Raw genomic sequence first — 13,581 nt, forward strand, 5'->3', positions numbered from 1 at the left:
TTTGAATCTTTTATAAAGATACTTTATTAGAAAAAGGTAAAAAGAGCCCCCGAAAGGGTGCACAATAGAAGAGGCAAGTTCTTCCCCTTCTCCCTTGCGTTTCTCTGCCTCTGAGGGCACAGATCAGGTCAAGATGGGGACCGGAGGATGGGCAGGCGGCAGGCACAAGTGCGGGGAAGCAAGCGTGAGAGCGAGAGGGATGGGCGGCACAGCGGGACGACCAGGGGGACAGAGCCAGGCCCAAAGTAGGCCTCTCCGCTCACCGGCGAAATCCGCAAGGGCGCGGCGTCAGCGCGGGCGCAGGCACAGCTGGAAAGGCCGCGGTAAGTTGCCGAGCCCCGAGCTGAGCGGCGTCAGGTCGATGTCCTCGGGCGCCCCCAGCGGCTGCAGCGAGAAGCTCTGCAGGATGGCGGTGAGGTAGAGGAAGAGCTCCATGCGCGCCAGCGACTCGCCCAGGCACAGTCGGCGACCTGCGGGGTAGGGTGGTGGGGTGGGGGGAAGGGTGCGGAGCAGCGTTGAGGTAAGATGGGGTGAGGGGGTCCAGTCGCAAATTCTCGGATAAAAGCATACGAAGCTAATGATTGGAAACGTCACAGAGCCTGCCTGTCAGAAGGTCTGGGAAAAATGTTTTAAGTAAATCCGAGGCCAAAAAGGATCAGGTGATACAAGGACAAGTTCCGCTTTGCTGTTACTAATTCTGCGATCTTGGGCAAGTCAGTTTCTGGGTATTTAAAATGGGGATGATTGGGGCGCCTGGGTGGCTCAGTGGGTTAAGCCTCTGCCTTCGGCTCAGGTCATGATCCCTGCATCGGGCTCTGCTCGGCGGGGAGCCTGCTTCCCTCCCCTTCTCGGCCTCCCTCTCTGCCTATTTGTGATCTCTCTTTGTCAAATAAATAAATAAAATCTTTAAAAAATAAAATAAAATGGGGATGATTAAAATAAAATAAAAATAAAACAAGAGTAGGGATTATAGTAGTCCCTCATTAGATTGTTGTGAATGTTAATTGCAGGTAAAAAAATGAGAATATGGGGCGCCTGGGTGGCTCAGGGGGTTAAAGCCTCTCCCTTCAGTTCAGGTCATGATCCCAGGGTCCTGGGATGGAGCCCCACATCGGACTCTCTGCTCAGCGGGGAGCCTGCTTCCTCCTCTCTGCCTGCCTCTCTGCCTACTTGTGATCTCTGTCTGTCAAATAAATAAAATCTTTAAAAAATATGAATATAATGCCCTGTAGGTCATATTGCCTGTCAAATGTTACTCTAAGCCCTATACTGATAATATAATGTAATCCTAACAAATCCAAGAGACGCGCCTTGGAATTCTATCATTCTCCATTTTATAGATGTGGAAGTGGAGGCACAGAGAGGTGAAGTAATAGCTAGGAAATGACAGATCTGGGATCTGGCTGGAAAACTGAACTCTTAGCCACCCTCGAATAAGTCTTCTTAAGAGTAGAGCTTGGTACGCTGTAGGCAATATGGTAAATGACTTATTATCATTCCTCCCTCCCCTTTTTTTATTTCTGCTACTGGGTTAAACAGGAAAGATTTTTTTTTTCATCAGGGGAAAGACCAAAGCCAAGGAAAGGAGAACTGCTCGCCTGCGCCACCCAGTGGAGATACTGAGGGTGACTACTTCCAAGTTGAATTAATATCCTGCCTCCCCACCACCCTCCGCAAGGATTTTTAGCCATTATCTGCCTGTAGGAACAGAGTTGGGAGGGAGAGCAAATGTCTCTGCACACCCAAAGTTGAGGATGTGGTAGGATGAAGAAACGAGAGGGTTTAAAGAGTGGAATGAGGAACGTAGGTAGGAATATGGGACCCCAAAGACCCTGACTCCTGTCCGCATGGCTCTCACCAGCTGAGAAAGGCATGAAGGCAGGGTTCTTCTTGAAGGACTGATTGGCATCCAGAAAATGCTCAGGGTTGAATTCCTGGGGCGTCAGGAACTGGCTGGGGTCATAGTGAACTGTGTTAAGGAGGGTGATGATATCTGTGTCCTGTGTGGGTGGGGAGGCAGAATCAGTGGTGGGAGAAGATCTGGGAGATTCTTAAGCTGAAATTTCCACTCCACAGGACTGGAGGTCCCAGGGACTTGACAAAGGGGCATGGAACCTAGGAAATGTATGTCACTATTTGAGGTTCCAAGTGATGGGTGCTGGAAGCTGTGTTGACAGGGATGGGGGATATCGCCCCTTGTCAGAGCAGATTTGGGATTTCTAGGAATAGGGAGAGTTCTTTCAGAACCGTGCTTAGGCAAAGGGCGTCCCTAGGATGAAGTCTTAGACCCTGGGGATGCTGGAGAGGGGTCCTAGGAAGGGGAACTGTCCTGGGGAAGGTTCTGAGGTTCAGTCCATTATAGTACTGAATGGGTCCTGGGAAGGGTTCTGAGGTTCTGGATTTAAGAGCTTCAGACGTCTTGCTAGGGCTTGGGATGCCAGTCACTAAGGCCCCAGGTACTGGGATCCTCCTCGCTAGAGACCCGGATGCCATTGGCAAGTCGGGGATGCCTCTTTCTAGTGTGCCAGACCTGCCCAGCACACCTTGGGTATCAGGAAGCCGCGAAAGGCTGTGTCCCGAGTGACGCGGTGCGGCAAATTCATGGGGATGACGTCTGCGAAGCGCTGCACCTCGTGGATCACCGCATCTGTATAAGGCATGGCCGCGCGGTCCTCCAGCGCCGGCAGCCGCGCGCGACCCACTACGCGGTCGATCTCCTCCTGTACGCGGGCTGGAGGTGAGGCCGGAAGCGTTAGTCAAGGGTACCGGTGGCCTCAACTGGGCTGGGCAGAGGCGTGTGCCTGTGTGGGCGGGGTCCAGCCAACCTTTCCCAGTAGGGACGCGGTTACAGAGATGACTGTGATGGTTAGGAGGAGCCTCGAAGGGAAAGGTTGGTTTGGGAGACGTAGCTGAGGACAAAAATTTGGTTGGTGTAAGGGGCAACCAAATTTTGGGGTTGTGCGGGGTTATGCGGGCGGGGCTTAAGGGCTGTCTGGAATCCAGGCCCGGGATGGGACTGCGATCGGCGTTCGAGGACCAGGCCGGATGGAGTTTAGGTCGAGTGGGTGGGTAGTGCGAAAGCCCCGAGAGATCGGGGATGGAGCAGTACTTTAAGTCCAGGGTTCCGGGATCCGCCCAGAGGCGGGATTTGAAGAGGTGGGGTCCCAGATCGTGCTGTGTGGGCGGGCGGTCAGACCGTGAGGGTCAGACGGATGGTTCCTGGCCGGCCCTGCGGGTGAGCCTCGGGGCCAGGCTCTAGCCGACTGTGAGATCGGGACTCGCTGTGTGGTCAGGGTCGGGGTGGATCGCAAAGCAAGACCACGAGGGCAAGGTCCAGGTTCCGGCGGACTTGGTGGACCGCGGGAGCATTGGGGGTGGAGTCGGCCTCCGTGTGGGTTTGGGACTTGGCTAGAGGGTGGGGGGGTCTCGGGCGTAAACTGGAGGCCTGGGCTATCTGGCATGCTGGGCGGGGCCGTGCCCATGGTTGTGGGCGGGGCTAAGACATAGGCGAGTTGAGGCTGGTGGGGCACGAGTGCGCAGCGGTTGTGCCCCGCGGCCCTGTGTCCAGGATCCCCGGGCCAGGCTTGGGGCGCGCGCACCTTGCACTTTTGGGTACTTCATGAGCACAAGGAAGGCGTGGCGCAGCGTTGTGCCCACAGTCTCGGTGCCGCCAAAGAGCAGGTTATGTGTGGTCATCAGCAGGGTATCCATGTGGAAGTGGCTATGCGGGTCCTGCTTTTCCTGCGGGGGTTGAGGGGTGGGGAGATGAGCTCGGGGCAGGGAGATCCCGCCTGGACACTGACCACAGGCTCGGAGTCTGTGCGACCCGCTCCCCGCAGATGGGCGCGACTCCTGCTGGGTTTGTCCGTTCAGTCTCTCCTCTGTTTTACTTTCTTTCCCCGGGAAAGGTGGGGAGCGTGGAAGGACTGGGTAGAGGAAATCTCTGCCGCAGCGCCCACAATTAACAGATCCTTAAGGACTTCTTAACGAGCTGTTAATTGGCGGTGGGTCCCAAGTGGCTCTGGGCTCCGAGCGGAGCCAGGTGTTCCAACTTCACCTGCCAGTTGTAGGAAGATCATTCTCAAACCCGCTGCACCCGGGATCCTTGTTGGTTTCCGGCGGGGGCGGCAAGTCAGACCAGAGATGAGACTTCCAGCCCAGGCTTACTTGTGCCATCTTGTTGAGGAAGCAATCAATGAAGTCCCGGGGAGAGTTTGGGTCGAGGGAGTCCTGGTGGTCGCGGACGCTGCGGGCGATGAGGTCCTTCATGCACCCGTAGTTCTGGAAAAGGCGTCGGTGCGGCCCGGGTACCCAGTCCAGGAGGCTCGGAAAGATGTTGTACAACTGGGGATGAGGGAGAGCGGGAGGGGTTTGGAGGATCAGGTAGAATGTGTGTCTGGGTGTGTGTGGGGTGGTTTGCCAGTGAGGTCGGGGTGGAGCTGGTAGGCTGGGGTCTTGTGGGTCAGCTGGGTTCTAGAGAGACCTAGGTGGGGCGGGGGCTCTGGGTGTCTCTGGCAACTGGGTGGGGAGATGGACCTTGGCTGGACCGCGTGGTGCGACGCGGGGGCGGAGCCAGAGGGAAGGGGCGGAGCCACACAGAGTCCATCACATCCTTTCTCTCCCCACCCGCGGTTTCCCCTTTCGGAGGACTGGAAGAACCCCCACGCTGTCCCGCCCGATCTCGGCGTCCTGACCTCTCCCCAGGGGCCGCTCATGATTTGGAAGTTGTCATTGATGAGGCGGATAATGGTAAGCAGACGCTCATCGTCGTAGTCAAAGCGGCTGCCGAAGATCACAGAGCAGATAATGTTGGACACGGAGCGGCTGAGCACAAACGTGGGGTCGAAGGGCTTGCCTGAGAGTGAGGGGAGGAGTGGGTCAGGGGGTGCATCGTGCAACACCCCAGACCCTGCGAGGCGCTGGAGCCTACAACATCCAACCATCCATGCCAGGGTGACTCGCAGCACAGAAGAAATGTCCTTGGCCACCTGACCTGCAGTGAGCGTAGCACCCCGCGAGTCCTTGGCAACACACCAGGCAGGACAGAGCCCACAACATCTTTCCGCACAATGACAACCCCACCCAACAACGGAACAGGCTATTCTTCATGATACAACACACAGCACACACCACACAAAACATCATATATACGATATGCAGCCCAGTATGATACCGCATCGGTTCCTGACAACACTAGGACCTCACCCAACAATGGCACGCAGCACAACACCTGATACCCAATGATCCGATGACTGAACAGACGGCAGAAAATAGCACATTAGCCACCGCCACAACAGCATGGCCCAGGAAACTGAGTCTGGCGTTAGATGGACATAATTTGGGTTTCCACTGATCTCAGGGTCGGGAGATCGAGCCCCATGTGGGTCCCCGCACTCAGCAGGGAGTAGGCTTGAAGAGTTTCTCCTTCTGCCCCTTCCTGCCCCCCCCCCCTCTCTGATAAATAAATCCTTTTAAAAAATACCACACAGAGGGACGCCTGGGTGGCTCAGTTGGTTAAGCCGCTGCCTTCGGCTCGGGTCATGATCCCGGGGTCCTCGGATCGAGTCCGCATCGGGCTCTTTGCTCAGCGGGAGGCCTGCTTCTCTCTCTGGCTCTGCCTGCTTGTGTTCTCCCCCTCTCTCTCTGACAAATAAATTTAAAATAAAATAAAGCAAAATAAAAATACCACACAGAGACAGCGCAAGAGAGCGGCCACCATGCACCCTATCCAGTAGTCCGGACCTCCAGGAACGCCCACGGGAAGCCGATCCACCTCCAGGGGGCGCCACTCTCACTTCGGGCCAAGTGGGGAGCCTCCGAGGGTTTTGAGTTCGTGTCTATACTCAGGCAGTCCTGACCACTAAGTAGGATGGATGTGAGTTAGGGGTATCAGTTAACGTTCCGGGACCCCAACCTTCAGTTTTCCTTAGCTCTGCCAGCAGGAAGCTGCCTTCCTCCAGGATCCGCTCCTCAATGCTCCTCTTCCCCATCCCGAAGTTCCGCAGAATCTGGACAGAGAACCTCCTCAGGACCTTCCACCGATCCCCGTTGGAGAAGGCGATGCCTGGAGAGAGGGAAGGGGACAGCTCAAATGACGACTTGTCCCCAAGACTGCTGCCATTCGAGGCCCCTTTCCTGGTGTCTGCTGGAAGAGAGACTGAGAATTTGGAATCTATCCCCTTCCTGGGAAGTTCTATCCAACCCTCCAGGCTGGGTCAGATGCCACCTCTGAGCTTCCACAGGGCCCGGGCTTTGTCACCATAGTCCTGATCACTCTGCCTGTTTCCCTCTCACAGATCTGATCACTCTGGATTATCACAGCTCGATGGCTAGGCTGTGAAGGGAAGGGAGTGGAGAGAAGGAGGGAGGGGCTGTCTTGGTCATCATTATGTTCCTAGCATTGCCCAGGGCAGAGCTTACCCCATGGGAGGTGCTGATGATTCCTTATTAATTAATGAAAACTCAAATAAGGAAGAAAAGCAAGAGAAATAAACACTGAGACATTGGGACTTCATACAGGAACAAGACCCTGTTCTCTTCTTTCCCTGTTCTCAGTCTCTTTGCATAGGCTGGTCCTTCTTCCAGAACACTCTCCACCTTCTGTCTGCACCTGACTGGTGACCTTCATCTTTTAGGTCTCAACTTAGAGCTCCTTTCCTCCAGGAAGCCCTTGCTGGCTCTCCCTCCCTGCCTACCTCAGGTGTTTCCTCTGGTCTCCCACAGCTTCCCTAGCATCCCCCACCCAGCCCTGACCACTGTAGGTGGTCATAGTCTGTTGACTACAGTAGGCTAAGGTCTATGGTGTGTTTATCTCTGATTCCCCTGGAGCTAGTTCTCTAGCAGAGAACTAGATGCTAAAGAAGAAAAAAAAATCTCAGTGATTGCCCTTTATTGTCTGCATTATCTCATTGACTTGTAACAACTTTCTCATGCTAGTCAACTCAGTGTCGGAGAGAGGAAGCCACTTATCCAAGCCACCTGTACCTGGACAGGTGAGGTCATAAGATCAAGCCCAGGAAGGGGACATGAATGTGGGAAGTATATTTAATACACAATAGGTGGGTTTTTGCTTTTAGCCAAAGCTCTTTACTTCCAAATTCTGGAGCAGCTGGGACCCATCTAATAAAGGGGACAGGGGAGAACCCTAGGGCTTTTTTAGGGGGAGAAGAGTAGTCCAAGGAGCAAGCCTTCAGGACCTCTGCAACTTTCTGCTAACTTACTCTTTCTCTCTCTCCTTTGTCATTTACTGGCACCTGTCATATGGCTTCCTTTGAATAAAAGATTAATGTTAAAAAAAAAAAAAGAAAACCCACAAGGCTAGGTGATTCCCAACTGTAAGGAGGACAGGATATTGAGACAGAAGAGGTTTGGAGTTGGTGTGAGTTGCTGGATGGGTGGATCTGGGTTTGGGTTGGGAAGGAGATGATGACGGAGGATGAGGGGGGATTATGGGACTCATGATAAATTGGGTTTGAGGTCACTGATGGGAATGGAATTGTATAGAATGGGCAGAACTGGTAGATTGGGGTTGAGATTGGGCTTGGGCTTGGGTAGATATGTGTCAAGGTTGGTTTTGTTGATGGTAGTCTGATTAGGGTTGAAAATGGAACCAGGGACTGAAGACCTCGATAGGTGATTGTGGTAGAAGATGGGGGCAGGGGAGGGGAATGATGGTGGAGTTCAGATTGACCGAAGGGTTAGGGTGAGGTTGATAACTGGGAGGGGGTTCATAATGGGAATGGAGGGAGGGAGAGGAATCAGTGTTGCAGATAAAGATGAAGTTGAGGTTGGAATGGGGAACATGAAGGTAGGGTTGACGAGGACTAGGTTGAGGTGGGTAACATGGGCTGGGCCAGATAATTTGGCCACTTGACAGAGATGGAAATTTGATGATGTGGTTAGGCTAGAGGTCGGGATTGGGATGAGAATAGGGTTGGAATTGGATGGAAGTGGGTATTGGTGTGGAAATGCAATTCAAGATGGTGGTGGGATGTGGGAATGAGGGAGGTGGACCAGACTCTACCTAGACTAACACTGGCTCCATCCTACCCAGTGTCATTGGTGAGATCAGCAGCCCTGAGTGTCACTAAAACTGGGAGGACAGACTCCTACCTTTATCCCCTCCCTCAGTGTGGAATGTGTTGGGGTGGAGAAGATGGTGGACAGGCTTACCATTGCCCTTAGTGAAGTTGAAAAAGACAGGGTAGTCGCCACGACCACTAAAATCCTCCCCTTGGTCCACAAGGGCCTCCTTCACAGCTTGGTACCCGCTGAGGACCACCACGCGCCTGGGCCCCAGGTGCACCGTGTACACACAGCCATACTCCTTGCTCAGCTGGGGGTAAGAAGACAGATGTCACAGGGGCATCTGGGGCCCTGAGACCTCTTCCCCCAGTTTCTCCCCCCTCCTCCAAGCCTAGGTCCCTGCACCTTGGTGAGAGAGGTCAGCATGTCTTGGGAGCGAAGCTGCAGCAGGTTTCCCAGGAATGGGAGGGGCCTGGGGCCCGGAGGCAACCGGCCCTTGCCCCTTGAACCGAGGGTCAGGAACAGACTGGTGAGAGCCAGGAGTCCAAGCAAGATGGCTATGCTCAGACTGTCCATGGTGAAAGCAGCCGCAGGTATCTGGGGGGCAGAGTGGGAAAGGGCAGGACTGGGAAGGGAGCGGGATCCAATCACTCTGCATCTTCTGGAATTTGCCTTCCCCAGACCTTAGAAGTGAGGGCAGGTGAAGAAAAGAGAGGACACAGGGCTAGGGAAAGGCCAGGGAATGAGGGAAGAGAAAGGAGGAGGAGGGGAGGGAGAGAGAGAGGACACACATGGAGAGAGGCAGACAGCAGAGGCAGAGACAGTCAAAATACAGAGATCGACAGTAAGAGAGACAGCAACAGAACAGAGACAGAGAGAGAGAGACACGTGGAGATAATGAGGGATACGGAAAAACCAAGTGAGCTATCTAAGTATCTATAAATGTCCGCCTATCACCTATCTATCTGTCTGTCTGTCAGTCATCATAGACCAAATCTCACACAGGGACAGTGATCGGAGATAGAGACACACAGGGCCAGAGACAGACAAATGAAGACAGAGAACTAGAGAAAGGCAGAAGAGAGAGTTGGAGAGACAGAGAGACACATGCTTCCTGAGAGACATACAGATGGACACTGAAAGAGAAAGGGCAGGAAATAAAGAGCTAAACAGAGACTGAGGGAAAGAGAGAGTGACAGACACAAAGGAGAGATGCACAGAGACAGACACACAGGCACACACGTGGAAATTACACAGAGATGTGCAGAGACAGGGACCAAGACAGACTGAGAGAGAGAGAGGGGAGCAGAAGCAGAAGCAGAGGGAAAATAATCAGGGATTCTGAACCCAGGGGCTCAGTGCAGAGAGAGGTGCCCCCTGCTGGGTAAACGCTGGTACTAGCCGGTGCCCAGCCCCGCTCTGGGCTCTAAAACCTGGGCGAATGAACGGAACACAGAGCCAGAGAAAGCCCCAGAAAGACAAGCCCAGGAACCTCGAGGACCGTCGGAGGAGAAGACAAGGGAGATCCCAGGCAGTCTATCGACTGAAGAGAGATGAAGCCGGTGAGCCCTGTCTTGAGAGCCATCCTCCTCTGTGACCTGTACCTGGCCCTTTACCTGCTGAGCTTCCGGCAGCAGAAGTGTGATCTGCTCCAGGTCAGTGCCCTGCAGCTCTGCGGATGTCTGGGGGGTGGGGGCTGCCCTTAAATCATCTCTGCCCACACCCCTTGCCCCCCGTCTCGAGTTTTCCCAGTGACCTTTAATCCCTTCCATTTGCTTGCTTTACCTTGAGGGTGGTGGCTCAGGGCTCGCAGCCAGCTGGAGCAATGCCTCCAGTGGTTACCACCACTTGGGAGCCCCCCCGTGGCCTCTTTGAGGCTGACCCCAGTTCTCCTTACTGTGATTGATGGTGACCATTTGCCCTGGAGTAGGACAAAATCTTTTCCATTCTTTTCTTTAAAGATTGTATTTATTTATTCATGGGGGTGGGGTGGTGTAGGAGTGCGGAGAAAGGGAGAGAGAGAGGGAGTTTCTGAGCAGGTCCCACCCCCAGCGTGACCTTGATGCTAGCCTCCATCTCATGACCCTGAGATCATGACCTGAGCCGAAATCAAGAGTTAGAGGCTTGCCTGACTGAGCCATCCAGGCACCCCAAATTTTTTCCTTTTTTTTTTTTTTCCATTTGGGTCTGGTTTGGGGTCTGATCTGGGGTTTGGGGGCTTGGCAAAATGAGCCAGGGATTGGGGCAGGGTCTTTTCGGTGTTTGGGATACTCGCTCTATTTCTCTGGGTTCAAGTTCATTTCTGACCCTGACGGGTCATGTGACCCCAGGCAAGGTCCTTTCTGTTCTGGGTTGGAGTTCTCCCATTCTCTGTCTCTTGTGGTCTGTCTCTGAAATTCTGTGTGTCTCACTTTGCTTCTGCCTCTGGATCTTTTGGTCTCTATGTCTCTGTCTCTCTTGGTCTCTCACCCTCTGCCTTTCTGGGTCTCTAACTTCTGTTCTGTCTCCAATTCTCACTGTGCTTTTTCTCTTTCTTTCTGGTTCCCTCTCCCTGTGAGTCTTTCTCAGACACTGTCTCTTCCTGGCTCTCTGGGACTCTCTCTCTTTCTTTGTCGCATGCCTCCATAAGTCATACTACAGTGGGCAGGACTGAAGGGGGCGGAGGTTGAGGGAGGATTTGGGGGAAGTGGAGAACGGACCTCAGATTAGGTTTTTTTTTTTTAAGATTTTATTTTACTTTAGAGAGAGAGAGCAGAGAGAATGTGAGTGGGGCAGGGAGGGGCAGAGGGAAAGGGAGAGAAAGAATCCCAAGCAGGCTCCACACTCACTGTGGATCAGGGTCTGTCTGTCAAATAAATAAATAAAATATTTTTTTAAAAATCAAAAAAACAGCTTCTCATGAATGCCAGTTTCCCAGTGAGGCAGTCCCCTCAGGACCCTCTCAACCCAGTTCTATGGTCAGGGAAAAGTCTCACGACCCTGAGATCATGATCTGAGCCAAAATCAAGAGTCCGACGCTTTCGTGACTGAGCCACCCAGATGCCCCAAAAGATTTTATTTTTAAGTAATCTCTATGCTCAATGTGGGACTCGAGCTCATAACCCCGAAGTCAAGAGTCTCATGCTTTCCTGATCAAACCAGCCAGCACCCCTGGACCTCAGATATGAATGACTCCCCTGATGCCTTCTGCCTACACAGACTTACCTCTGCTTTGCTCACACCCACCAGCTGTATCTGCTCTGAGTTCCTGCCCCAGACACTGACCAGGTCAGAAGGATAGGTTGAAAAAGTCTGGATATAGGCTAGGACGTCAGTCCTAGGAGTTAGGGTAGGGGTGCGAGCCCCTGAGGTCAAAAGGGTCTGGGAGGCTAGGTGGAAGCGTGGGTGCCCCCACAGGTCCGTGGGTATACACCGTGTCCATCTTTCCCATGGAGGTGAGGGAGGAAGTGCTGGAAGGTCCAGGGGAACTTGACACTCCAGGTCCCAGGCACGTGGTAGGATGGAGGTGGGGCCCAAGCTCTTGTTTAAGTCCCAGAGAGACTGGTTAGGGTGGGACCTGGAAGAGGGGTGAAAGCTTGATTATGGGATTAGATAGCTCCAGTTTCCCTTGGCATCTACTCCTACTTCTGGGGGAGGAGTAGGACTGAACCCATCTGAAGCCTGTAAGTTACTTTTCCCTGACCATAGAACTGGGTTGAGAGGGTCCTGAGGGGACTGCCTCACTGGGAAACTGGCATTCATGAGAAGCTGTTTTTTTGATTTTTAAAAAAATATTTTATTTATTTATTTGACAGACAGAGACCACAGGTAGGCAGAGAGGCAGGCAGAGAGAGAGCCCAATGTGGGGCTCCATTCCAGGACCCTGAGATCATGATCTGAGCCAAGGCAGAGGCTTTAACCCCCTGAGCCACCCAGGCGTCGCATGAGAAGTGGTTTTAAGGGGCTTTGAGTTTTTCTTGTAGTCCGACTTGCTCTCTTGCTAGAGAGAAAATATGGGGTAGAGAGGGCTGTGTTGTAGGGTTTCTCAACTTTGGTACTATTGACGTTTGGGCTGGGTAATTCTTTGTGTGTGTGTGTGGGCTATCCTGTGCATGGTAGGATGTTTAGTCATATGTCTGGTCTCTACCCCTCTTTCTGATGCCTAAAATGAAATTAGAGGTTGACCTAGATGCAAGCTAGATGGTTCTTAGAGGATCCAGGAGTGGCCTCGCTTTTTGCCTATAAGCCATTCTACCATGAAGGGGTCTCAGGGCAAGGTTACAAAGGAGTGGTCCATATTACAACATCAAAGAGCTGTGGTTTAGGATAATTAATGAGGGAAATGATGTTAAAGAGTTTCAGAAGCCCCTTTTGTTATCTGACTAAAAGCTCTCCTGCGGTGGAAAGATACCAAGGAAGATTAAAAATGGCAGGTTAGCTGAAGAGTCTTTTAAAAAATTACAGATTTTGAAATACGTTCTGAAGTTCAGAGAAGTTGCTTACCCTTCACCTAGGTTTCTCACATGAGAACATCTTGGAAAATCATGGGACAATGAGCCAAACTAAGAAATCAGCATTGGTACAACACTATGGGCTGGAGACTTCATTTAGGTATATCCGTTCTTCCATGAATGTCCTTTTTCTATTCCAAGATGCCATCTAGAATCTCAGTTGTGTTTAGTATTTGTGTCTTCTGAGGCTCCTTCAAATTATGATTATTTATAAATTCCCCACTGTGTATTCTTAGAATGGATATATTTTTTAAAGATTTTATTTATTTATTTACACAGAGTTCACAAGTAGGCAGAGGCAGGCAGAAAGGGGACGGGGAAGCAGGCTCCCACAGTGCAGAGAGCCCGATATGGGGCTTGGCTCAATCCAAGGACCCTGAGATTATGACCCAAGCCGAAGGCAGAGGCTTTAACCCACTGAGCCACCCAGGCGTCCCTAGAATGGATATTTTAATTTAATTTAATTTTTAAAAGATTTTATTTATTTATTTGACAGGCAGAGATCACAAGCAGGCAGAGAGGCAGGCAGAGAGAGAGAGGGAAGCAGGCTCCCTGCGAGCAGAAAGCCCAATGCAGGGCTCCATCCCAGGACCCTGAGATCATGACCTGAGCCAAAGGCAGAGGCTTAACCCACTGAGCCACCCAGGCACCCCGAGAATGGATTAAAAAAAATCTATTTATTTAAGTAATCTCTATACCCCGTGTGGGTCTCTTGTACTTATGACCCAGAGATCAAGAGTCACAGGCTACAACTCCCCTCCCCTGACTGAGCCAGACAGAAAAGTTTTAGAATGCAGATTAAAAAAATTTTTATTCTGGGGTGCCTGGGTGGCTCCTTCCGTTAATCGTCCAACTCTTGATCTCAGCCCAGGTCTTGATCTCAAGGTTGTGGGTTCAAGCCCCTGTTGAAATTTTTGTTTTGCATGGTTTTAGAAGAGAAATTTGAGTCAACCAAGTGTTTATCTTATAACCAAATCCTCCCAACTTCCTTTGAAAATCCAGAGCTGTGTCCTTTGGGGGTCCTCTAACCCCACTCTGTAACACACAGCATTCAGTATGGATGACA

The 13,581-nt window shown here is 52.2% G+C and overlaps 1 protein-coding gene and 3 long non-coding RNA genes across 8 annotated transcripts in view; 3 read left to right on the top strand and 1 right to left on the bottom strand.

Moving 5' to 3' along the window:
- CYP2F1 (cytochrome P450 family 2 subfamily F member 1) lies at window positions 1-9,829 on the bottom strand. Of its 3 annotated transcripts, XM_082709352.1 has the most exons (10): window positions 9,642-9,829; window positions 8,431-8,622; window positions 8,173-8,335; window positions 5,915-6,064; window positions 4,695-4,855; window positions 4,168-4,344; window positions 3,600-3,741; window positions 2,544-2,731; window positions 1,859-2,000; window positions 1-470 (listed from the first exon to the last, which is right to left on the bottom strand). In XM_082709352.1, exons 1-10 carry the CDS (start codon window positions 9,795-9,797, stop codon window positions 289-291), a joined length of 1,653 nt encoding a protein of 550 aa, XP_082565478.1. In that variant the 5' UTR covers window positions 9,798-9,829; the 3' UTR covers window positions 1-288. The 3 variants fall into 3 exon arrangements, with proteins under 3 accessions (XP_082565478.1, XP_082565480.1, XP_082565479.1); XM_082709354.1 differs by lacking the exon at window positions 8,431-8,622 and having other exon boundaries at window positions 9,642-9,812; XM_082709353.1 differs by lacking the exons at window positions 1-470; window positions 8,431-8,622 and having other exon boundaries at window positions 1,312-2,000; window positions 9,642-9,812.
- Window positions 640-1,684, top strand: LOC309852569. Of its 2 annotated transcripts, none has more exons than XR_014305246.1 (2): window positions 640-713; window positions 1,562-1,684. It is a non-coding gene; the product is annotated as an uncharacterized lncRNA (long non-coding RNA). The 2 variants fall into 2 exon arrangements; XR_014305247.1 differs by having other exon boundaries at window positions 642-709.
- On the top strand, window positions 2,802-4,811 carry LOC309852563. The gene is made up of 2 exons (XR_014305239.1): window positions 2,802-2,890; window positions 4,648-4,811. It is a non-coding gene; the product is annotated as an uncharacterized lncRNA (long non-coding RNA).
- Window positions 9,385-13,581, top strand: part of LOC309852565 — a 19,695-nt gene continuing 15,498 nt past the window's right edge. Inside the window, exon 1 of one of the 2 annotated variants that reach the window (XR_014305241.1) lies at window positions 9,385-9,680. This is a non-coding gene — a long non-coding RNA (uncharacterized lncRNA). The remainder of the gene's footprint in view (window positions 9,681-13,581) is intronic. The other variant, XR_014305242.1, reaches the window with a different exon arrangement.

This window comes from Mustela nivalis (assembly GCF_964662115.1).
Source record: "Mustela nivalis genome assembly, chromosome: 18".
NCBI classification, from domain to species: domain Eukaryota; kingdom Metazoa; phylum Chordata; class Mammalia; order Carnivora; family Mustelidae; genus Mustela; species Mustela nivalis.